A 26,894-nucleotide genomic window follows, 5' to 3' on the forward strand; every position below is an offset into this window, starting at 1 on the left:
GTTTTTACTATGGTTTTTGAAATCAGGAAATCAGATAGCTTAATACCTCCAGCTTTGTTCTTCTTTCTCAAGGTTGTTATGGTCTTTTGTGTTTCCATACAAATTTTAGGATTATTTGTTCTAGTTCTGTGCAATTGCCTTTGGTATTTTGATAGACTGCGTTGAATCTATAGATTGCCTTGGGCAGTGTAGTCATTTTAACAATGTCAATGCTTCCAATCCATGAGCTTGCTGTATCTTGTTTGTGTTTGTGTCCTCTCCAATTTATTTTATCAATGTCTTATAGTTTCCCTTATAGTTACAAGTCTTTTACCTTCTTGGTTAGGTTCATTTTTAGGTATTTTATCCTTTTGGATCCAATTGTAAATGGGATTGTTTTCTTAATTTCTCCTTATGATAGTTCATTGTTAGTACATAGAAATGTAACTGATTTCTGTATATTAATTTTGTATCTTGCCACTTTACTGAACTCATTTATTGGTTCTAATTTTTTGGTGGTGTCTTCAGGATATTCTATGTATAATATCATGTCATTTGCAAACAGGACAGTTTTACTTCTTCCTTTCTAATTTATATGCCTTTTATTTATTTTTCTTGTCTGATTGCTTTGGCTAGGCCTTCCAATAATATGTTGAATAAAAGGGAGAGAATGGCAACCTTTTCTTGTTCCTGATCTTAGAAGAAACGTTTTCAGCTTTTCACCATTGAGTTATGATGTTAGCTGTGGGCTTGTCATATATGGCCTTTATATGTTGAAGTATGTTCCCTCTATACCCACTTTGGTGAGTGTTCTTATCATAAAATGGGTATTGAATTTTGTCAAAAGTTTTTTTTCCTGCATCTATGAAGTTGATCATATGATTTTTATTCTTCAATTTGTTAACATGATATTGACTGATTTACTGATATTGAACCACCCCTGCATCCTAGGCATAAATTCCACTCAGGCATGGTGTCTGATCCTTTTAATATATTGTTGAATTTGGTTTGCTAATGTTTCATTGAGGATTTTTGCATCTATGTTCATCAGTTATACTGGCCTCTAATTTTCTTTTTTGTGGTGTCTTTGATTTTGGTATCAGAGTGATACTGGCTTCATAGAATGAGTTCAGAAGTGTTCCTTCCTCTTCTAATTTTTTGGAATAGTTTGAGAAGGATAGGTGTTAACTACTCTTCTTTAAATGTTTTGTAGAATTTACCTATGAAGATGTCTGGTCCAGGACTTTTGTTTGTTGGGAGTTTTTGTTTTGTTTTGTTTTGTTTTGTTTTTTATAACTGACTCAATTTTATTACTGATAATTAGTCTGTTTGCATTTTGCACTTCTTCACAATTCAGTCATGGGAGATTGTACTTTTCCAGGTATTAATCTATTTCTTCTAGGTTGTCCATTTTCTTGGCATTTAATTGTATTTAGTAATCTCTTATGATCCTTTGTATTTCTGTTGACATTGAATGTAAATTTTCTTTCATTTCTGATTTTACTTATTAGAGCTCGCTCTCTTTTTTTGTCTTGAAGAGTCTGGCTAAAGATTTATTAATTTTGGTTATCTTTTTTAAAAACCAGATCTTAGTTTCTTTCATCTTTTAAATTTTTTTAGTCTCTACTTCATTTATTTCTGCTCTGATCTTTATGATTACTTTCCTTCTACTAACTTTGGGTTTTGTTTGTTCTTCTTCCTCTAGTTCCTTTAGGTATAAGGTTAGGTTGTTTGAGATTTTTCTAGTTTCCTGAGGCAGGTTTGTATAAATCTAAACATCCTTGTTAGAACTGCTTTTGCAGCATCCCATAGATTTTGGATCATTGTGTTTTCATTCTAATTTGTTTCCAGGGTTTTTAAAATTTTTCTCTTTAATTTCTTCAGTGATCCATTGGTTGTTTAGTAGCATATTGTTTGACCTCCATGTGTTTGTGTTTTTTGCAGTTTTTTTTCCCTTGTAATTGATTTCCAGTCTCATAGCATAGTGGTTGGCAAAGATGCTTAATATAATTTCAGTCTTTTTAACTTTACTGAGGCTTGTTTCGTGGCCTAGCATGTGATCTATCCTGGAGAGTGTTCCATGTGTACTTGAAAAGAATGCGTATTCTGCTTCTTTTAAATAGAATGTTCTCCCTCTCTCTCTCTCTCTCTCTCTGTCTGTCTGTCTCTCCCTCTCTCAATTTATAAATATGTCTAATGTATCTCTTAAGGTCAATTTCACTTACTAATTTTCTGCCTGGATGATTTTCCCATTGATTTAATTTAGGTTGTTTAAGTTTCCTATTATTGTGTTACTGTCGATTTCTCCCTTTATGTTTGTTAATATTTGCTATAGATATTTAAGTGCTCCTATATTGGGTACCTATAAATTACAAATGTTATCACTTCTTCTTTGATTGAGTCCTTGATCTTTATGTAATGTCCTTCTTTGTCTCTTGTCATAGTCTTGTTTAAAGTCTATCTTGTCTGGTATAAGTATTGCTACCCCAGCTTTAGCTTCATTTCCATTTTCATGGAATAAGTTTTTCCTTCACTTTGCTTTCAGTCTGTGTATCTTTAAACCTGAAGTAAGTCTCTTGTAGCCACCGTATATATGGGTCTTATTTTTGTATCCATTCTTCCACTCTATGTCTATTTATTGAAGCACTTAGTCTATTAAAATTCAAAGTTATTATTGATAGGTATGTACTTATTGCCATTTTTAATGTTTTCTAGTTGTTTTTATAGTTTTTTTGTTGTTGTTGTTCCTTTCTTCCGTTTTTGCTCTCTTCCCTTGTGAGTTAATGTTTGCCTTTAAAGTTATATTTGGATTCCTTTCTCTTTTTTCATGTATATCGAATATAGATTTTCAGTTCATAGTTACCATGAGATTTATATATAGCAACCTATATATACATACATATGTGATTATTTTAAGATGGTGACCATTTAAGTCTGAACGTATTCTAACTGTCCTTCACTTTTATTCTCCCATCATTTTTAATGTTTTTGACATCATATTTTATATCTTTTCATTTTGTATATCCCTTAACTATTATTGTGGATATAGATGATTTTTCTACTTTTGTCTTTTAAGCTCCCTACTAGCTTTATAAGTGGTTGACCTGCTACTTTTATTGTATGCTTGCCTTAACTGATGAGATTCTTTTCTTTCATGTTTTCCATATTTCTGGTTGTGGTCTTTTCTATTCCACTTAGAGAAGTTCCTTTAACATTCTGTTAGGCCATTTTAGTGGTGTTGAATTCTTTTAGCTGTTGCTTGTCTTAAAATTTTTATCTCACCTTCAAATCTGAATGATAGCCTTGCCAAATAGAGTATTCTTGGCTGTCTGTTTTATTCTTTCATCACTTTGAATGTATGGTGTCACTCCTTTCTGGCCTGCAAAGTTACTGCTGAAAAGTCAGCTGACAGTCTTATAGGAGTTCCTGTGTATGTAACTATTTGCTTTTCTCCTGCTGCTCTTAATATTCTCTCTGATTTTTAATATATGCCATTTTAGTATAATGTGTCTTGATATGAACTACTTTGGGTTCATCTTGATTGGGACTCTGTACTTCTTGGATCTGGATGTCTCTTTCCTTTCTCAGGTTAGGAAACATTTCTGCTATCATCCCTGCAGATAAGTTATTTGCCCTTTCCCTTCTCTTCTCTCTCTGGGACAATGCAATGTCCCTACAATGCAAATATTAATACATTTTTGGTTGGTTGTCCCAGAGGTCTCTTAAGCTATCCTCATTTTTTGTTATTTTTTTTTCTTTTTTCTTTTTTCTTTAGCTTTGATGTCTTCCAGTTTGCTCATCCATTCCTCTGCATCATCTAATCTATTGTTGTTTCCTTCTAGTGTATTTTTTTTATTTCAGTTATTGTATTCTTCAGCTCTGTTTGGTCCTTCTTTATATTTTCTAACTCTTTGTTTAAATTCTCATTATGTTCATCCATTCTTCTCTTGAGTTCATTGACCACCTTTAAGCTCTTGAACTCTGTTTCGACTAGACTGTTTACCTCCACCTCATTTAGTTCTTTTTCTGAGGTTTTTGTCTTGTTCCCTGTTTAGAACACATTCCTCTGTCTCCTCACATTGTGTATGCTTATTTCTCTCTACTTATTTATATGCATTAGGTAAGTTTTTTACATGTGCTGATCTTGGAAAAGTGGCCTATGTTGGAGCTGCCCTATAGGGCTCAGCAGCACAGTCTCCTCTAACCAGCAGAGCTATATACTCTAGGGGTGCCTCCTATGTGTGCTGTGTGGGCCCTTCTGTTGTGGTGGGGCTGACTACTGTGGTAGATGAGGTTAGTTCCAGCCCAGTTCACTCCCAAGCCCTGCCTTGTTTGGTTGCTGCTGGCCCACTGATTGGTGGAGTTGAGTCCCTGCCTATATAGTTGCAAGGTACAAGGGCCCTGAGGCTGGTGCCAACCCACTGATGCACAGGTCCAGGTCCTGGGGCAGCTGACTATGGGTCCATGGGGGGCCTCGAGCTGGTGCCAGCCAGCTGCTGGGTGGGTAAACTCCCAGAGCTAATAGGCTAGAAGAAGGACTCTAAACTGGCATTTGCCAAAACCAGTGTCCTCATGGTAGAATGAGCTCCCCAAAATGGCTGCCACCAGTGTCTATGTCCCCAGGGGTGGTCCCAGTTCCCTCCTGCCTCTCTGGGAGTTTCTTCAAGGTCAGCAGTGGGTCTTATCCAGGCTTCTTTCAATCATTGCCTCTGTGCTGGGACTTAGAGCATGTGATACTTTTTTATGCACTCTTTTAAGAACAGAATCTCTGTTTCCTACAGCCCTCTGGCTTTCCTGTATGCAAACCCTGCTGGACTTCAAAGCCAGAAAGTCTTAAGTTTTATCTTCCTAGTGTAGGACCTCCTAGCTGAGGAACCCAATGTGGGGCTCAGACCTCTTGCTCCTTGGAAAGGACTTCTGTAATTGTGATTATCCTTCCATTTGTGGGTCACCTCCCCAGGGCTGTGGGTCTTCAATATTACTGCATCTCTGCCCCTCCCACCCATCTCATTATGGTTCCTTCTTTATATCTTTAGTTGTGGAAAGTCTTTCTGCTAATCTTTAGGTCATTCTCATAGATAGTCGTTCTGTGAATAGCTGTAATTTTGGTGTGCTCACGGGAGGAGGTGAGCTCAGAGTCTTCCTACTCTGCTATCTTGGCCAGACCTCTTCTAGGCAGTTTTTCTCTGAAGATTTCTTGGGGATAAAAAGGAATGGGTTACATCACCTATTACTCATAAAAACTTTTAATGATTATTCCCTTCAAACATTTGACCCCCCTTGCTGCTGCTGTCCAAATCCCATCCCTTCTCTTCCCTCCTCTTGAATCTTCAAGCTTAGCAGCCTGCTCTGGCTCATTGCTTCTTTCCTTCTGCTATGTTCTCCCCCTTCCTGGGCCTTTTCCTCCTGAACACCCATTCCTCTTCATTCATCAGTCTGGTCTCCCTTGGCTTCTCCAGTTATTGCCCAGAAGGATGATATAATATGGTGGTTCTCAAACATGAAGTCTGGGATGGGGTCCAAGAATTTGCCCTTCTGACAAGTTCTCAAGTGATGGTTATGTTGCTGGTCCTGGGGCCACCCTTTGAGAACCACTGACATAACCGAATTCCTTTGGTATGGCATATAAATGGCCCTTCCTCCATGTTGAAATGTGTTATTATAAATACTTTCCACTCTATATGACACGTGCACAGTAAGGAGGCAGAGAAAGAGAGTAAGTAACCATGAGAAAAGGAGGGTGTGCTAGTGGTCTCACCTGTCTCACTCTCTTGCCAGGTGGTTAAGATGATGATAGTCGTTGTATGCACTTTTGCCATCTGCTGGCTGCCCTTCCACGTCTTCTTCCTCCTGCCCTACATCAAACCTGATCTCTACCTGGAGAAGTTTATTCAGCAAGTCTACCTGGCCATCATGTGGCTGGCCATGAGCTCTACCATGTACAACCCCATCATCTACTGCTGCCTCAATGACAGGTAAGAATCCCATCCCCAGTTCTCTCTCCAAGGAAGAGAAGACCATTTGTTTGTATCACCCCCACCCCAAGCAGGTAAACTAAATGAGCAAAGCTGGCTGTGAGACAAGAGAGAATAGTGGGGACTGCAGAAAACTAAACTAATCATCACCTGTTCAATCCCTGCTGATTATCACCATGCAGGAGCATGAGCCCCAAGGAGACTTTTTTTCTTTTCCAAAGGAAGCAAAATCTGTATTTTTGTGTGAAATCCTCTGGCTTTTAAACACTGGTTACTAAGTCAGTGATGGAAGGTAGGGGGCAGAGGCGAATAAAAAAACCTCTGTGATTGATGCATATAAAGCAGGTTGCAGGCTGGGTCAAGTTCATGAATTTTCTCAGTCTGCTCTATGGATTCCATGCACAGAAGGCTGAGCAAGCAGACAGGGAGAGACAGAAAGTCAGAGAGAGATAGAGTCAGAGAGAGACAGAAAGAGAGAAATAGCACAAGAGAGAAAGAGAGAGAGAGAGCAAGTTTGATGCCATTAAAATATTATCCACCACAGGGCATCTTTTCCTTTCTCTGGTCTCTCACTGTCCTCGTCCCATCCCATCATGTAATCTGGGCACCTTTGTCCAGTTTATTCCATCATGTCCAGCAGGACAAGATAAGCAAAAGGAAGTCAGGGCCTCAAAGGTTTGATTCTGCCTTTACTTGGCCACAGGGGTCAGGAAAGCCTTCCCCAAAGTGGAAGCCAACCTCAGACAAGTAAGAAAAGGGAGAAGCCATGAGGAATAGTGGTCAGCAGTAGGTAATTCACTGCAGTGTGCGGAGTCCCCAAGAGGGAGCTGAGATTCCACAGTGGCAGCTCTGTCCTACATAGCACCACTCCAGCCTGTGTGTGAAAAGGAGGCAGAAGGCAGGGAGAGGGACAAAATGCTTGTCACATTTATAGCCAGCAGTCATCAGCCTATAAAGTGCCTTCTGTGAATGAGGCACTCAGGCGCTGTAAATCTGGGGACTGATATTCTCTGGGACTTGTCCAAATGGTCTTTGTTAGTCTCACTCACAGATGCGTCTTTCTTCTAAGAACCTCACAACCTACCTAAACATTTCTGGGTTAAATCTCCCAGCACACCTTTAAGTAAAGGCTAAATCTCTCTGTTTAAAAAAACAAGGAAAGTGAGGCGCACTGAAGGAACATGATGGGCAGAAAGTCAGTGGGCCACTTGAAGAAAAGGACTGAGTCTTGACACAGTGTTGTGTGCATACTGAACACTTGGTGAATGTTTTTACTGATGTTGAATTGGCCCAAAATCGGCTGATCCCATACCAGTGAAGGCAGCATATTTCAACCACTGCCCTCAGTATGGACATGCATTTCACGTGATCCTGGGCTCTAGTCCTGGAGTTGACCTTGATGACTGACCTTTAAATCTTGTTGCCCTTGGCATCTCCAGCTGTCAATTAATTTAAAAAATAATCACACAGAGTCATGTTTGGCTATGACCATGTATTACAGAGTTACTGCAGTGATGGGAAAGCCCTCCAAAAGTGGGCCATCCCCAAGGGTTACCTCTCCATCCTCTCTCTCTCCCCAGGTTCCGTCAGGGCTTCAAGCAAGCCTTCCGATGCTGCCCTTTTATCAGTGCTGGTGATTATGAGGGGCTTGAAATGAAATCCACTCGGTACCTCCAGACCCAGGGCAGCGTGTACAAAGTCAGCCGCCTGGAGACCACTGTCTCCACTGTGGTGGGGGCCCATGAGGAAGAGCTGGAGGAAGTCCCCAAGGCCATGCCCTCATCCCTGGACCAGACCTCCAATGGCTCCTCTCGCAGCAACTCCAAGACCATGACAGAGAGCTTCAGCTTCTACTCCAACACGCTCTCCTAGATCACAGGGCCGTCAGTAGCTTGACCACCACGTCTTTGTCATGCATGAATAAATCCTCAATATAGAAACCATAGGAAACATCCTTGGGGCCTGTGAAAGGGTCAGAATAGTTTAGGGAAAACATTCCATCCTGGAGTCAAAAGCCTGGATTCTTCCATGTCTTTGCCACCCAGAAGCCGTGTGACCTGAAACAAATCATCAAACTTCTCTGAGCCTGTAACATGGGAAGGTTAGACTTGATTTTCTCTACAGTCCATTTCATGATCCTAGAATTAACTTGAATTGCATGTGGGTGCTCATTTCAAGGTGCATCTTGCAGTGAAGCAACAGATCCAAGGGATCTGTTTGCCTGGAGCCCTGTCCTACATCAATAAATTTGTTCTCAGTCTTGCTTAGATTATCTTCTTTTAGCTGGTGGCTCACACTGGCTCAGACTCTGCTTGATAAAGTGAACAAAAGGAGGAACCACATAAGATACGAATGAAAGATTGAACCCTGTCTTCTAAGCACCCATGAAAAGAAGGCATACTTCTGCCCCTTCCTGACATCTCAAAATGTCAGTGCATCATGGGACTGAGAGCCTCAAGGTCATCTGTACTATGTCCCCAGCGAGTGTCCTGGGCAATCAGTGCAGCTAGAATATGTCTACTGATTCTAGCTAATGTCTGTTATGGAGCCAGAGTGAGAGCTGTGCCGTACTTACCTATCTGATCCTCTTTCCTTATCTGTAAAACTGTGAGGCTGAATTCTACTATCAAGGTGTTCCTTGGAATTTCAGCATTCAGTGGCTCAATGATTTTATGAGTTTTTTGTGTATTTCACCAAAAATTGGTAGTCACAGAAAGAATAGGAGCAAGTTTACCGATTTAACATCCGGCGACTAGAGATGTGGCGACTGCCAAGACCATGTGTCAATATCCACACATGACATTCTCTGATTTATCCTAAAACCATGAGTACTTTCCTTCTCCTGGAAGATTTTGGTCTATGACAGAGCAGAGGACTTCATGTCAAAGCCTGCATCTCCTCATCAGGCTTTAGCAGGCTGAGACTCAGAGATGGAGAATGCCATCAGGGAAGACAAATGTGGGCCCTCTGCTCTGACCTTTGGGGTGTCTTAGGGCAGGGGCACTAATCGAGTTTTAGCTTTATACTAACACAAGGCATACAATACACTCAGATGCCAAATGACTGAGGAGGCTGCACCCTGCAACAACAATTGTGGGAAGAGGCCACCTTGCATCTTCCCTTTAGACTCTCTGAATCTCCCCTTCCTGCTCCCTGGCTTTGCTGGTTTCCTGTCTATAAGAGGTGGGATGATTGATCAACCCTATGGAACAGTCAGTTGACCAAGAGTCCTGAACTTAAAGCTTCATGTCCTAACACAGTTTGGGGTTTTCCAGCAGGTAGGCATGCAGTTTCTTTTTGTCTTCCAGATCTGCACTTTGTCCATTTGTGGCTGAAAGCAGAAACTTCATGTAACTACCATGAATGCCTTCCTCATTATTTGAAGAATGTAGGCATATGTTCTGCATCCATCATTTTGAGGGAACAATGCTGAGAATAGACTTCACAGCCTTTACCAGCCATGCTGGCTCTAACCCTACAGGGCATTGGCAAACCAGGAGGAATTTGTATAGCAACAGTCTAAGCCAGAAAGACTTGACAACCATATTCTCCAAAGCAGCATGAGAAGGATTAAATGAAGTAAAGCCATCTCAATGTAAATATGTGATTAGAACACATAATTTTGGGGCAACAAAAGTCAGTGCCCAAAGTGTTAGTCATACTTCTGATAAAGAATCATGCCATGTATGGATTATTCACTTCAGAGGGATTTAAGAACCAGCATGATTATGAGAGGTACCCAAGAAAAAAGTGTTAAGGAATAGGGGACATCCTCTCCGTGGAAGAGGTTAGAGTTGAATTCAGCAAGGATTATTAAGCACTTGCTCTAGACCTGACCTTGAGCTGGGGACACATGGCTTCTTCTGTTCTTGAGGAGCCTGCCAGATAAGCCATTGCTAACCCCCCAGTCTTAGTGGGTCTAGGCTACCCAACAGGCATGGAGGCAGCTGGGAAGCAGATTCTCCATAGGATTCTAAAGACTTACATTCAACAGAGGTAATCGGGCCAAAGGCAAATACCTTAAGATAGGCTTTTGCAACAAGAGCTCTCTGAGATAATTCCAAAGGGAGCCACCAGTCAGTCCAGAGGACCTGAAGGGACGTGGTTAGACAGCATCATCACTGACATAATAAGACCGAGTGGGTCGGTTTCAAATCTGGTGGAACGTTTCCTTTGAGAGAGCCCAGCAAGCCTTCCTCTGACCCACTCTCCAACCACCACTTAACTTAAAAAATCGTTGTGACCTCCCGTGGCTGAGAAACACCAAGATGTGCACTGTGCATGGGTCTCATTCTTACAGAAATGTGTCACTCGGTATTTATCTCCTAAGTGTTTTTCCTTGATGTACTAATCAGTAGTAGTCAAATGTAAGACATCATGGGGCCATCTTTGTTATGTTATTTATAAAATGTGGGATTTAGTTGCTGACAATGTGCTATTTATATTGTGCCAATCCCTCCTCATTCTTTCTCAGAGGGAAGCGGAGGTACGTCATGGACTCCCAGTAGGGCTGTAGTAACTGAGGGGTGGGGAGGGAGACCTATGTGGGAGGAACTGCGGGACGGGGTCCTCGTCCTCCTCACCTCCCACTGGAATGCTAAGACAGTCCGGAATGCCCTTTCTCTTGGAAGAACTGAATGGAACCCTGGGAAAAGAGGGCTTGGGAGCTGACGTTGTTGACCTGGATTTCAAGAAGAATCATGTAAATAGAGAGGAGTAGTCCCTGAAGTTTCTGTGTTTTCTGTCCTGGGATCCTGGAAAGAATCTTCCTACAGAAATAAAGTATGTTTTTGACCACTTGATGCCTCTGTCTCATCTCCAGGGAATCTAAGCACCCTACAAGAGGCTGAATGAGAGTGGTACTACGAACCCTAAAAAACTGCATGGGCAGAAGAATGGAACCCAACACCCAGCAAACTCCTAACCCTGTGACAAAGTGGGTTGGCAAGATGTGGGGGCTGTTTTCAGCTGGGGATCTGTGAAAGTAAAATGGGATTGTGTGAAGTGGCCAACAATGTTACCTATGAGTAGAGCTGTCTCCGTTCAGAATCCTCTCAGAAGCAGACAGCAAGAGACCTATTGGGGGAACACTTGGGAAAGATAAAGGGTAAAGAAGGTAGGCAGAGGGGGCCTTGAGACCCCTGTGCAGATCTGACACCTGGGAAGAAAGGGGGAGGGGAAGAGGGGAAGATTGAGCAGGAGGAGCCTCTGTCTGCAGTGCAGGAAGTCTCAGTTGACCCACCAGCGTGCAAAGGGTCCCAGAGAAAAGCCGTGCACTGGCAGAAACGGCCAGGGCTGGTATCCCCAGCATGCTGGGTCACTGACTGGGAGCTCTCTGGGGAGACAGTGGTCTGCACTTGAACTGTGATGGGTCCTAAATGCTCTGCAGCTGGAGGCAGGCAGCTGATTGCTCACCCATCACCAGATCTCTCTTGAAGGGAAATCTGTGCCATGACTTCCACAACTGCCACCAGAGCTTTGGTCCTGTCCCCTGTGTTTGAAAGCACATTTCAGGAAACCCTTGGCAGTATTAGAAACTTCAGTGGTTAATCTCTGTGAGCCCTGGAAACCTGTAAGAAAGCCCAGGAAGTAGAGGCCAACCTGTACCACCTCACCCCTCATGCATGTGCCCTCAAAAGAGTGATGAGCAGCTGTTAACAGACTTGCAATGACACATACTGTAAAAGCTTTGAAAGAGGGAATTTTGAGAAGAATCTAGACAGCTACCCAACACAGTTTCAGAAACAAACAATAAAGATTTTTTTTTGTTTAAAGCATCTTAAACTGAGGTGCCTGGATAAGCTTCAAGGAATACACAAATTCCCTTTAAGGTCCCCACAAATCATATGTAGAACAGTGTATGTGTGTGTGTGCACGCGTGTGTGCGTAATAAAGGGTATAAAACCTGAATCTTCTCGGAAGAAACATTCATCCTCCGCTCTCCAGAGAAGGAGAGAAAATAAATTGTTTACAGAAGAGGGCCTCTTCGTGCACATCTTTCATGGAATAGTAATCACACTCCTTAATCAAGAATTTGGTATGTTTACTGCCACGAACATCTTTAAGGACATTCTACAGCTTTAACTCATCTGGGTGTCTGAGGTGAATTATGATTTTGTTCCAAAGCTGTTTCAAGTCCCAGCAGCCATTCTGCTCCTCCTGGGGCTCATCTCCCTCTCACTGAGCTCTGAAGGCCTAATGTTTTCCTCGGTGGCAGTGCACGGGGAATCACTCACAGAAAATGTTTTCCCGTCTCAATCACTTATTTCCAAAACCTCCCAAGTTTTCTCATATCTGATGGGCATCCTTGCTTTTTTAGGTTGTGAAGTTCCAAATTCTTTAGCCCTCTTTCAATGTCTGATTTTTTTTCAATTGAGTTTATTGTTGATTTTAAATCTCCCAAATCAAAAGCCGGTCCCTCAGTAACCCCAGTGGAATCTGGCCACCACCACCTTTACCCCCGCCTCCCTCAGGGTTCCGTCTCAGGGCCACAGGACTGCTCTCTGCTGCCCTCTGGAGGATCCTCTTTATAAAAATCCACACACAGGTCAAGGATTCAAATGAATAATGTACCCAACACTACAGCCAAATGCACTCTGCCAGCATCTGGGGATGTCACTTTGAAGTTTCCCAGAGCCAATGCCATGAGCATGACTTTCCTATGCCTGGGTGTTGTCTGGGTTATGGATTTGAAGAAGGAAAGACACACACATTAGAATATGTAGGACAGGAAGTGGGGACTTACACATACAGTCACTTTTGTTTCTGTTCCCACCAGGAGAACTTCCAATCTGATTTTGAGAGCTGATCATGGGGCTCCACCATGGACTCCTCATGTCATTATCCTTCTTTCAGATCGCACATTTCTAACCATTCTGCCAACTCCCGGATGCCTCTGGTTGATCCTAATGTTCCAGTGGGCTTTGTCATAGTGGTGGAGTGGAGACCAGTGGAGAGCTATGCCTTCTATTGGGGGAAAAGCAGAGTAGGGGACATGGCATCCCAGAAGCCCACTCAGAGATGCCATGCAGACCCTCTCTTTAAAAAAATAACAAGCTTCTCTGCTTCTTATGCGCCGCTGATGCCAAGTTGTGGCAGGGAAGGCTCAGTTGCCCATCATAACACCTGTGAGGTAGGAGGCATTTGTTTTGTGTTGCATACATTAGATTTAGCAGGGTCACATCTGGCTCTAATCTACATTGGCTTTGGATTTGGAACTGGATGCTATGTCTCAGAACCATCAAACCTCACCAGCTTCTTAACCTTACTAGATGATTGTCATGGATTTTTTTGTAGCTTTCCAGTGCAGAATTTAGTCCCTGTGTCCCATAAGAGACAGAGTATAAATGCTCAAAAGGGTGAGTAGAGTAGGTGAAAGAGGGAAAACTTGGGTGTGTTCTGGGAGACCTCTCTTACTGTACTGGGCTCAGGGTCCCATGGCCTAAATGAGATATAATTCTGTTGCCTAATTTTTCAGAGAGAAGATAACATTGAGGTTATACATCAGCAAGCAGTGAACTCAGAATCCATTCCCCAGCTATCATCAAGACAAGATGATTCCCCATTTGGTCCCCAAGAAGTTGAGACCTCTTTGATCCTAGGTGTTCATGTTGTCTGGATTGCATCTGTACATAAAATGCGGTGAAAAAAGGCACACAAATATATCCCCAAGGTCTTTGTGTTCCAGAGAAGTTTGAAGCCCTAAAAAGAGGAAAAAGAGAAGAATTGCTTAGAAGGAAACTATAATGTCAATAATGTTATTAATAATATTAATTATAATAACAACTTATATTCTAAATATCTTGTACTAAGCACTTTATGTACATTTATCATGTTTAACCTTCACATGCTGTGAAATCAATGTTATTATTGTCATTAATTTAATATGAGAACAATGGGACATAGACAGTAATTTGTTTGAGATCCCATTGTGAGAACTGCATCTCAGAGCTGCCTGATCCCAAAGCCCAATGTCTTAAGCAAGACCTTCTGCTGTTTCCTTTATTCATTGTATTCCTAGGTCTCTACCCTATTCTTAAAGGGGAATAGAGCCTAGCCTGGAATGCCGATCCCAAACATGTTGCCAAAATGCTAATTTAATAGGTGGTCTTTCCAGGAGCAGCAAATTTCCGTAAGTCCATTACACCATCAGAAAAATGTTTCAAAGGCTAAATTATACTCATAGTCTCTGTAGTTGTCGCTATAATTACGTGAGCTATATGAGCAAGTTGTAACTATGATTTGAAGAGGCTTATCAAGGATTTCCAGTTGTAAGAGTGAGGATATAGCTCAAGTGGTAGACCGCATGCTTAGCATGCACAAGGTCCTGGGTTCAATCCCTGGTATCTCCTCCAAAAGCAAATAAATAAATAGACTTATTACTTCCCTGTCCCTGACAAAAATAAATTAATTAAATAAAAATAAATAAGTAAAAAAAATTTTTTTTAAGGATCTCCAATTGTAATTAATCTTGGCACATTAAGCTTTGAGTGCACAGAATTCCCTAGATATGCATCTCTCTGGGGGATAAAGTCTTCTTTTAGAAAGAGAAATAGCTTATGTCACTGAGAAGGATAATATCTTACATTTACAACTAGCAACTTAAGCATCCATGTCCTGTCCACAAGGCCAGACTCATCTAGATATTGGAGGCAGGGGTGGGACTACTGGATTGCTCATGAAATTGGTGCGCAAGGTGAGGGAGTCCTGGGTCCAGGTTGACCTGAACATTGCCCACACAATTGCTGAGTCATGAAAGAAAGGTGAGTTTAGTACCCAAGAGAAGGAACTAAGAAGCTGAAAACTGGTAAGACAAACTCAATGGCTTCAAATCCTAATGGGCATAAAAATCACATAGGGGGTTTATCAATGCCTGGATTCTTAGCCCCACCTCCAGAGATCCTGACTTAGTAGATCTGAATTTTAACAAGCATACCAGTCATTATGATGTGAATGGCCCATGGAACCACCGGACTAGACAACTAAATAGAAAGCAGTGTGGAAGAAAAATGTCGCCTGTCATATCAGTTAACAAAGGGTGTTGCAACCATCCATCAGCCACTGCAGCCATTTGGTGATTTAGGTGAGAGGCTGGCCTAACATCTTTGCCTCCAACCAACATTGCAGCCATGTTTATGTATGTACAAAATATATACTTACATATACTTACTTAATTGGGAATTAAAAAAGAAGTCTCACCCTGAAAACGGCCAATATGGAGCTTTTTTATTGCATACATAGTCAACTAACAGAAAGCCAACTTGATAAAACATCTTTTCAGAATTCTGACCTTAAAGAAACAAAAGCCCTTCTTGGGGGAACTGGCATTTCTCTTCTTGTGTCTTGGAGATGTAACTGTTCCACCTGGTCTTTGGTGGGGTGTGTGTGGGTGTGTGTGTGTGTGTGTGTGTGTGTTGAGAAATTGGCCTCTGTTATCCAGGAGGTAAACATGTGGTGTACATTTGGAAGCCATTTGGCAACCAGTAAAATAGACTGAGATTCTGAGAAGCCTTTTTGTCTCACTGGGTCAGCTCTCAGGGGCTTTTTGCCATCTTGACCTTCATTGCATCAGCCTATACAATGAAGATCTTTACTTTCTTAGACTATTTTTGGGAGTAAAGTTTCTAGATCATGCTTAAGCAGCATTTTTCACACTCCCTTGTGGGGATGCCTGTTGCATCTTTTTGGTCTGAGTCACTACTAAGATATATCTCACAATGGCCAGATGATGGATCCTTCAAGTTGGAGAAACATCTAAATTGGTGAATTTTTAGAGAACTCTCATAAACAGCTATTTTATTGGTACCTATGGGAAAATAAAATAAACTAGAAGGTGGGAAAAGATATATATATAAAATGATTAACCTAAGAACTCCTTTAATTTAAGAAAAACAAAAAAACAAAAAAAATCGATTTGGAAAACCTTATTTGTGGTCTCTGCTTCCCTTCAGTGGGTCTTATAAATTTACAAATGCTAATAAAAACATTAGGATAATTAATGTTAATTAAGTTGATTAACGGGGAATTAAGAGAAAAACTAAAAAGAAAATCTAGAGACTTCTTCACAAGGTAGAAATTTTAAAGGGACTTATCTCAAATGGACAAAAAATCTTTAGATGGTTGTTTAAAAAAGGGGTCCAAAAAATGAATGTTAATGGGATTTAAACAAACATTTTGATACAACACTACCTAAGGTTGGATTGGCCAAAGGGAACCCCTTATTGGTCCACAACATTAAATGGCCCAAAAAAAAGTCCATTCTATTTATCCTAATTAATATATATATGGAGAGAGAGAGAGATTTAAAAGGCAGAAAAAATTGCACTGAGATATCTGACCAACAATTGCTTGGGCCAATTAATTAAGTTAAAAAATATTAAGAAAAAGGGTCTGAGTCCCTTGACTCAACCCATCACTGGGGAACCCAAAGTCTTTTATACAAAAACAGATAAAATTGGTCTGGATAAAAAGAAAGGTTTCTGGGAGGAGATCAAGATGGCAGAACAGAAGGACACAGAGCTCACCTCTCATAAATACATCAAAAAATACATCTACATGTGGACCAGTTCTCACAGCATACTTACTGAATGCTGGTAGAAGGTCTCATGCAACCAAAGTTGCAAGAAAGGTAATCACATAATCAGATAGGATGAAAGAAAAAAAAAAAAAAAGGAATTGTGTTGGGACCTGCACCCTGGGAGGAAACTGTGAAAGAGGAAAGGTTCCTGCACCCTGAGAACCCCCTTCACTGTCTGGGAGATCAGCCAGGACAGACAGAAAGCTTCAGAGGCTCAGAGAAAAGTGCAGCAGCCAGATTGCAGCAGTCAGAATGGAGAGAGACCAGGACAGCCTTTCCTGGCCACCTCCCTGCACTCCTCAAATCAAGATGGTCATATGCTGGTGCACATGAGGACTGGGAGCTAAAACTTGAGCTTCAGAAGACAGACCTGAGTTAGAGGACTAGAGTTGGCTGCACAGAAACAGCCAAAAGGGGCTGGAGTGTGGGTCAAACCGTAACTGGGGGCATGCACAAGACTGAGCCTGGATTCACCACGGAAGCCCCATTGTTAGCCCCATTATTAACTCATGTGAGAAGGAAGGGGGTGGGACCCTCAATAGTAGCCTCACTCTAGGCTTGCTCACAGCAGGCACAGCTCCTTCTCTATGAGATCTGGGAACATGCAAGCACTTGCAGTTTGCCCACATGCAGAGGCAGTGGAATCTGATCCAACCCTCAGGGTCCATGCAACTTCAGAAGCAGCATCTGTAAGATCCATGGATTTATGCAGGCTTGTAAACTCTGTGCCCATGGGACACCTAGTGGATTATTTGTGCTCTCCTGGTTGGGGAAGGTTTGGCATTAATGGCTGCAAGCTTTGGGGGTATCCACACACAGAGGCAGGGCCAGAGTCTGGGCTGATTCTGTAGCTCCATAATAGCGCTCCTGTCCAGGTGCGCTATTATGGCAGTCCCAGTGCCTGACTCCAGCAGATCTGTGCCACAAATCTGCACTGGTGCCTTTAGGACCACAGAACATGAGGGATGCCCCAGCGGGTTGCCTGCATTCCTATGGTTGAGGCTGGGCCAAAGGCAGTGCCAACACTGTTCTTTGTGAGTCTGCCTAATGAGTGGCAGGTGACACCACAGAGCACATCTTCTGGTGGATAGATCCTACAGAAGGATACTCAGTGGCTCCTCTCCCAGCAGAAGCTCTCCAGTCCTTCCTACCTCACACTGAAGTTCAGAAACAGATCTGGGGGCTTCTACTCCAATAACTTGGGGGCAAACTCTGCCCCTGACATGACTGTGACAACCACAGAGAAAAAAAATGAGGCCCCACTCAACATCCAGTGCAGGCTCTGGTCACCACAATACCAATCACATTTCCTATTGAGGGAATAATGGCTAGCACACACTGAGGAAAGACATAGCAAGCACGTACACTAAAAAGAGCCCTACACAAAAAATATTAGACTCACACAGGCTACAAAGGGACAGTCCCACATAAAAACAGCCCTTCAAGACCAGAGTAGATAACCATTTCTCCTCCTAAAATCATGAGTCAGAGAAATATAAGTAAAATGAAGAAGCAAAAGAACCACTCCCTATTAAAATATCAAGAGAATGCCCCTGAAAGAACACTGGAACATATGTTTCCAGTCTACCAGATCCTAAGTTCAAAAGGAGGTAATAAAAATACTGAAGGAATTAAGAAAGGCTGCTGATACGAATGTAAAAAGGAACTACAAACTATAAAGAGGAGCCACTTAAAATTAGAAAACTTACTTGCTGAGTTGAAAGCTGAACTAAAGACAATAAATAACAAACTGGATGATGCATAAGAAAGATTAAGTGACCTGGAGGATGGAGTCATGGAAATCACCCAATTAGCACAACAGAAAGAAAGACACATTTTTTTTTAAATGAAAGCAAGAAAGAGGTCTGTGGGATAATATAAAGCTTGCCAATCTACACATTACCTAGGGATTCCAGAAGGAGAAAGAAGAGAAAAGGGAATTGAAAATGTATTTGAAGATATTATGGGTAAAATCTTTCCAGACCTAAAGAAGGAAACAGATATCCAGGAATAGGAATCACAGAAGGTCTCAAACAAGATGAACTCGAAATGACTCACGCCAAGACATTTTATAATCAAAATGGCAAAAGTTAAAATAAAGAGAGGAGCAAGAGGCAGTAAGAGAAAAACAAAGAGTTAATTACAAGGAAACCCCAATAATGCCATCAATTGATTTCTCTACAGAAACTTTGCAGGCAAGAAGGGAGTAGCAAGATATATTCAAAGGACTGAAAGGGAGAAACCTGCAACCTACAATAGTCAACCCAGCAAGATTATCATTTAGAATAGAAGGAGAGAGAAAGAATTTCTCAGACAAGCAAAAACTAAAAGGATACAGCAATACTAAATCAATCTAAGAAGAAATTTTAAAAGGTCTTCTCTAAATAGAAAAGAAGCAGGAATCCATAGGAAAGAGAAGATCACAATTGGAAGATAAATCACTTATTTCTGTACACTGTAAATCAGTACATAGATTTTTAAAAATAAAAAAAAATTGTGAAAGCAATGACTACAATGAATAGCAAAAGAATAAACATGAAGATGTAAAAGAGGACACCAGAATTATAAAATATGATGGAGGGGAGTAAAAATGTAGTTTTTTTGTTTGTATGTTTAAGAATGTGTTTGACCCTATATGACTACTACTCTAAGGCAAGTAGGTATAGTAATGGGTCAATATTCTTGAAAAACAGGATAGCCACAAATCAAAAACATACAACAGAGTCACAAAAACCAAAAAGAAGAAAACTCAAGGATAATACAAAAGAAAATTATTAAACCAAGAAAGGAAAAACAAAAAGAAAATAAAAGAAACAAAGAAGAAATACAAAGTTAACTGGAAAACAAGGTTTAAAAGCACAATAAATACATATCTATCAATAATTACTTTAAATATCAATGGACTAAATGCTCCAGTCAAAAGACATAGAGTAGCAGATTGGATAATACAATAAGTGCCTACAACATGCTACCTACAAGAGACCCACTTTAAGGCAAAGGACACACATAGATTGAAACTGAGGGGACAAAAAAAAGATATTTCATACAAATGGAAATGACAAGAAAGCAAGGATAGCAATGCTAACATCAGACAAATGACTTTAAAATAAAGGGCATGCATACTACCCAAGGTCTTATACAGATTCAATGCAATACTTGTCAAATTAACAATGGAATTTTTCACATAACTGAAATAAAATTTTTTTAATGTGCATGGAAACACAAAAGAGCCTGAATAGCCAAAATAATCTTGAGAAAAGAGAATGGAGCTGGAGGAACCATGCTCCCTGACTTCAGACTATACTACAAGGCTACAGTAATCAAAACAGTATGGTACTGGCACAAAAACAGACACATAGATCAGTGGAACAGAATAGAAAGTCCATAAATAAACCCATGCACTTATGGTCAATTAATCTATGACAAAGAAGATAAGAATATACAATGAAGAAAAGACAGCCCTTCATTAAGTGTTGCTGGGAAATGGGACAGCTAAATGTAAATGAGTAAAATTAGAACATTTTCTAGCACCATATACAAAAATAAACTCAGAATGGATTAAAGACCTAAGTGTAAGACAAGCTACTCTAAAATTCCTAGAGGAAAACATAAGCAGAATACTCTTTGACATAAATCACAGCAATATCTTTTTCCATCCATTCACTAAAGTAATAGAAATAAAAGCAAAAATAAACAATTAGGACCCAATTAAACTGAAAAGCTTTTGCACAGAAAAGGAAACCATAAATAAAATGACAACATACAGGATGAGAGAAAATATTTGCAAATGATGCAACTGACAAGGACTTAATTTCCAGAATATACAAACAGCTCATACAGCTCAATAACAACAACAACAACAACAACAACAACAAAAACTCCAAAAATGAACAGAAGACCTAAGTAAATATTTCTCCAGTGAAGACAAAAATTCCCAAAAGATACCTGAAAAAAGATGCTTAATATGATTAATTGTCAGAGAAATGCAAATCAAAACTACAAGGATGGGGGGAGGGTATAGTTCAAGTGGTAGAGCTCATGCTTAGCATGTATGAGGTCTTGGGTTCAGTCCCCAGTACCTCCTCTAAGAAATAAATAAATAAACCTAATTACCTCCCCCCACCAAAAACATAAGTATACATTAAAAAAACCAAAAACTACAATGAGGTATCACCTCCCAGTGGTTAGAATGGCCATCATTAAAAAGTCTGCAAATGATAAATGCCGGAGAATCCTCCTACAATGTTGGTTGGAATGTAGTTTGGTGCAGCCATTATGTTTTCCCTGAAACAGTACAGAGATTCCTGAAAAAAAACCTGAAAATACTACTTACCCTATGATCCAGCAAGCCCACTCCTGGGCATATATCCAGAGGAAACTCTAATTCAAAAAGATGCATGCCCCTCAATGTTCATAGCAGCACTATTTACAATAGCCAAGATATGACATCAACCTAAATGTCCATTGACAAGTGACAGAAGTAAGAAGATGTGGTGTATATACATACAATGGAACACTACTCAGTCATAAAAAAATAATAAAATAATGCCACTTGCAGCAACATGGATGGATCTGGAGATTGTGGTACTAAGTGAAGTAGGCCAGAAAGAGGAAGAAAAATGCCATACGATATCACTTATATGTGGAATCTTAAAAAAAAAAAAAAAGAGAAATGAACTTATTTGAAAAACAGAAATAGACTCAGACATAGAAAATAAACTTATGGTTACCAGAGGGGAAATAGGGTAGGGAGGGATAAATTGGGAGTTCAGGATTTGCAGATACTAATATATATAAAATAGATAGACATATTTCTACTGTATAGCACAGGGAACTATATTCAATATCTTGTAATGGCCTATAGTGAAAAAGAATATGAAAAGGAATATATATATATATATATATATATATATATATATATATATATACACACACACACACACACACACATTTATAAGTGAATCACTATGCTGTACACCAGAAATTAACACATTATAAACTGATTATACTGTAATTTTAAAAAGACTAAGGCTTTTTAATGGAGCCCTAATAGAAACTAAAATTTAAGGCAAAGGAGTTGGTAGAATTGAGATAAAAGTTTAAAAAGTTGTGCATTTAAATGGGCTTTATATAAGATGGTTACATCTCTTTTGCTTAATTATATTTTGGGATAGACATGTTTCACTGAGGACTGCTTCCCCTGCCTGGTACTGTAAGACAGGTTATATAAATCTGCCTATCCAACAATATTAACTAAACATACTAAAGGAAATCAACAGGTTTAGCTGAGCCCACACAACATGAAGTAAAACCAGGAGCTAATATGCAGGGGCTAATAAAACTAATAATGATCTTGCTCTGAATCTAACCTGTACACCCAGGAAGAGGGCCTCTGTTGAATGCCTTATGCAAGTATTTGAAGACAGGATGTTGCAGCCATCAAGCCATCAGCCAGTGCAGCTGCCTCGCAACTGTGCAGCCTGAGGAGATTCAGGGTGGACAAAAACAGGATATTGGTCCTACATAATTAAGGTGCATATCAAAGAAATGATTTAAATGAGCCCAGACTCTTGCATTTTCCCATATGTAAAAAACAAAAGTGCTAAACTTATTAACTTAAGATGTCTGTTTTTCTTTAATTAATGACAATCTTTTGATGTTCCAACTACCTGGGGTTGGGTGTGGTTTTTTTGGTTGTTGCTGCTGTTGTTGTTGTTATTGTTGTTGTTTTGCAAAAACTCTTATGTATCCTGGTTCCTTGCTTACTTCTTTGGAACAGTCCCTCAGAGCTATCTGAGAGGCTGTGTCCTGGGCTTAAGTCCTCAGGATTGCCCCAAATGAAATATAACTCTCAACTTTCAGGTTGTGTTTTTCTGTTCAGCAGACAACAGGTTGGAAATTTGATGAGGAAGGGGATGAATTATAAGCAGGTGAGTGGAGGGAGTTCCTAATACACAGGCTGGCCTTAGTCTAGGTAGACTCTCAAAGCACTGTGCTTAAGAAGCTGATGGGGAGCAAGGCCCAGGGTCAGAGCCACAAGAAAGACAGAGGAAGGAAATGTAAAAGGAGGTGATGATTCAATCTATTTTTCAACTTTGCCCACCCTGAGTCCCCATTCCTACTGTCTCCTTCCAACATTCCAACATTCTCCCTCAAACATAAAGAAGCTTACTAACTTCCACTCACCCTTTTCCTCTGTTTGAATCTTCCTTCATGCAAGTTTTCAAAACCAGAATTGAAGTACAAAATTTTCACTCCTCAAATTTCTAAACATGTGCCAAAGCTGCCAACTCCTGGGAGACACCAGTGTTGAACTCTGTCCAACTCGGGATGGAATTGTTTGTTTTCCCTGAATTTTATGTGAACAAACTATTTTTTATAGAATCCAAACATTCAATTCAACTTGATGATTTTTTCAATCATTTACAGCTTTCCCTTTATGTTCAACTCATATGAACTCAGATTCATATTCAAGTAAAGGAGGAAATCTATTTGCCAGAGCACTGTTGCTCATGTGCACAGTGAAGGAAAGAGGAAAGAAGGGTGAAATAAAAAAGACAGAAGCAGGACAAGTTGGATATATTTTCTTTTTACCAGAAGTAAAGAGACTTATCTCAAATTTTATTCCTCTTTAGGTAACAAACATTGTATGTTCCATTAGACGTTGTGATGCCAAAGGCAGCACCAGGAGTGTGATTGACAGCTGGGGTGTAGACTCTCTAGATGACCTTTCTTGTCTACATAATCAGAACAGGGCTAATTGTGAGATTCCTTGAAACTCACTCTTTCAACAAACACTTACAGCACCCCTGGAAATGTTCCCTCACAGAGCATTAGTAACTTCCATAGAAGCCCCATGGGTGCTGTGGTATTCTAGAAATAACCTCCAATGGTCCTTGTGACAAGAAATATGAAGCTTCTTTCAGGACTGAGAGTGCCTTGTTCATCCATTCACTCTTTGATCTCCTGCAATACAGAATCTCCTACAGCACAAAATCAGCCCAGTGCTGATCATCAAGGATGCAATGGAAGTAAAATCAGACACGGTTCCCAGTTGCAAGCAGCTTTCAGCTTAATGAGAAGACATGTTTTAAATATCCCACAAAAGAGGGATTACATTAAAAACTGGGATAAGGACTATTAAAGGGAAAAAAGCTTTTTTATGAGAGCCTGTTATAAAAGAACTGGACCTAGAATTTGATGCCAGGGAAGTTTTCTCTGAGAAAGTAAGGCCCTGGGGAGAGATGACAGTTAACCCAATAAAATGAACAAAACAGGGTGTCAAGCATGGAGAATGACACAGAGAAAAGCCTGTGACAAGGGGGAGTGTGGCATATTCAAGGTACTGAAAACACAAGGCCAATGTGCCTGAATGCGTGAAGAGGGAGGAAAGAGTAATGGAAGACAAAGCTAGAAAAAAGGGAGGCAGAGAATCTTAGATACCTTTATGGGCCTTGATAAGCATTATGGTCTTTAGTCTTAGAGCAAAGTAAATCACCAAATAAGACTTGCAGTTGCCAGGGGGGAGGGAGGTGGGAAGGAATAAACTGGGAGTTTGAGATTTGCAGATACTGACAGGTATATATAAAATAGATAAACAGATTTATACTGTATAGCATAGGGAAATATATTCAATAGCTTGTAGTAACTCATTTAAATCCATTTCTTTCCCACCTTGCCTGCCCTAAACCTGGCCACACAGGGGATTATAACCAATCAGACCAGGTACAAGAAGAGAACAGAAGACTATTAGAGCAGGCAGGAAGCGTCAGAATATGGGATGAAGTGACTGGGACATTGTTCTGTACACCAGAGACTGACACATCTTAATTGACTAAATTCAATAAAAAATAAATTAAAAATTAAATTTTTTCCTAAATTTTAAAAATGAAAATGGAATGAAGAACTCGGCTGGCAAATGCCTAGTGTCCTGCTTTGGGTATTGCCCTTCTGAGGCCGTGCCATAATTATCCTGTTAGCCCTGCTTGCCATTTTAATTCAAGTAGTTTCCAGCTTCATTTCAAATCATCCCTAGCAGTTTCAAAATAAGATTCTGCTGCTACACAGATGGAAGCCTATCCCAGGGTCAGATTACCTAGATTTAGAAAAGATAGAGAGACTTCTATTCTGGTAGGTAGGCATCCGCCCCTGTACAGAAAGGAAAAGCTGCAGAACATAGAGACCTCCATCCATTTTCCCAAGAAGATTCTTGAGTATGAAGTCTCTCGGGGATTTGAGAGAGGGGCTTAGGCAGGCTCACTGACACTGGTTGATTATAGGAATATAGCTTGGTAAATTACTTATGAGGTTCCCAGCAACCTTACCAGGTGAATAAGAAATGTTACCTCTTGACAGGTGCAGAAACCTCAAGGTATTTGGGGGATTTCAGTGAGAGAGGAATTCAGTCAAATCCATAGGCATTGTAGGATAATCTGAAAAGTCTTTGGTGCAACTTTTCCTGGCCATGAAAGACCTTTTAAAGTTCTATGATTCCTTATGAAAAATTCCAGCAAAGCAAATTTAAAAGCACCTATATGATCAACTGCTATTTTTGATAAACTTATATAAATAATCAGGCCAAGTTTATAGAAACCAGACTTATTTTGTAAATAAGTTAGTCTCACCTTGGGTACATTTGGTGGAAGGGAGGATGATTTTAGAGAAGAAAAGTATGTTTCAGTAATATACCTTTATGTATATTAAATTCTAGTGCTATTAATTTTCTGTAAGGTTTGGTATTTCCTGCCTAAGACTCACTATTAACTGGCTCCTTGTTGCTGTGTTACATTATTACAAAGTTTAATTAAATTATTGAAAGACATTTTAAGCTTGCCTTCATAGTTTACCACAGTAATCTATCTTTTGATGAAGCTCAGATACCCCATGATCTACAACCAGGAGCACATACTGGAAAAGACATCATTTAAAGGACCCTCTCCAGCCTAGATGGAAAGGCCCTTATCAGGTATTTTTAACTAGCTAATGCACCACAAACTAAAGGAAATTGACTCTTAGTTTCATATTTCCCACTTGTAAAGGGTCCCTGCACTGGACTGGTCTATAGAGAGGATCACTAACCTCAAACTCACCTTATAGCAACTCTCAAACAGAGAAGACACCAGGACAAGAAGAAAATGACATCAGAAGTAGACAACTATACCAAGACACCAGACTTGACCTGTATGATTATTTATAGTGTTTTCTTGACTTCTTGGACTTTCATATATTATTATGACCTTATTATTGCTACTAGCTATATTACTTGTATTCTGTTTATTTTATAAGATTGTTGTTTCTTGTATTTCACAATGTGCAACTGGGTTTCTGACAAAACAGTGATGACTAAGTGACTAGAAACAATTGTCCAGCTATACAATTCTGTATAAGATTAAGATTGATTATAGTAGTGTAAACTCTAGAGAGAATCATTTCCTGGACCGTAACAGACTAGTGAAACAGGTGATCCGGGGACATTTATGCTTACCATTAGAAGAGCCCAGTTCAGTCACAGGACATCAAGTGGTCTATCAATGAAATCATGTCTTCACCTAGGAATTAGCCTTCCTAGGGCCATGGGACAAATCGATCATAAAATGCCTCCCAAACTTTGTTTGAATTTGTAACCAAAAGGGGCAAACAAAAGAAAAGCAAAGAGCGTTTCACTCAGCATCCAAGTCTGCAAAGATTAGCATGCTGCTGTCACTGGCTGACAGCGCATTCAGCACTTCAGACAAAGGGATTAAGGCAGTAACAGGGTGAAGCAAGCACTCTGTGATTCAGACAGAAGAAATTAAAGATGGTAACAAGATGCTCTGTGCCTTGGACAAACAACCCCTTAGATAGAGGCCTTTCAGGAAGAATTTTAATGAACCTCACTTCTTGCATTTTGCCATACATAGAAAAGCACGGTAATCGTTAACTTGAGATATCTGTTCTTTTTGACTAGCAGTAATCTTTCACCAAGATGTATGCTCAAGTGGGTGTATTCACTAATAAAAATTACATATAAACTAGCCTTTCCCCTACCTCTTTGGAAGAGTTCCTCAGAGCTAGCTGAGAGGCTGGCTCCTGGGTTATAGTCCTCAGTAAGATATTGAATAGACCTTAACTCAACACTCACATTGTGCATTATCCTTCCAGTTGATACTATTTCCATTTTATTTGCTTTGTTGCTACTAACAGCCTCAGAACTTTTTGGAAAGAGGAGAAGTAGAAATGAGTTTAATCAAACAAACCAAAAAATACATATTTTGAGTTTATCCTAAGAGCACCATGTCTGAGGAATTGGTGAATGGACAAGAACGCTACAACATGGGATAAGTTTGAAACAATTATGGAAGCCAAATATCTTTTCCTGGGCCTCC

At 40.2% G+C, this 26,894-nt stretch overlaps 1 protein-coding gene across 1 annotated transcript in view; it reads left to right on the top strand.

Annotated features, from left to right (window-relative positions):
* The window catches only part of TACR1 (tachykinin receptor 1), a 165,603-nt gene extending 154,482 nt beyond the window's left edge, over nucleotides 1-11,121 (top strand). The window contains exons 4-5 of the mRNA XM_010988559.3: nucleotides 5,758-5,954; nucleotides 7,535-11,121. Of these exons, the coding sequence (XP_010986861.1) occupies nucleotides 5,758-5,954; nucleotides 7,535-7,826 (489 nt within the window). The 3' untranslated portion in view covers nucleotides 7,827-11,121. The remainder of the gene's footprint in view (nucleotides 1-5,757; nucleotides 5,955-7,534) is intronic.
* Nucleotides 11,122-26,894: the final 15,773 nt, after the last annotated feature.

This window comes from Camelus dromedarius, chromosome 15 (assembly GCF_036321535.1).
Source record: "Camelus dromedarius isolate mCamDro1 chromosome 15, mCamDro1.pat, whole genome shotgun sequence".
In the NCBI taxonomy this organism is placed as follows: domain Eukaryota; kingdom Metazoa; phylum Chordata; class Mammalia; order Artiodactyla; family Camelidae; genus Camelus; species Camelus dromedarius.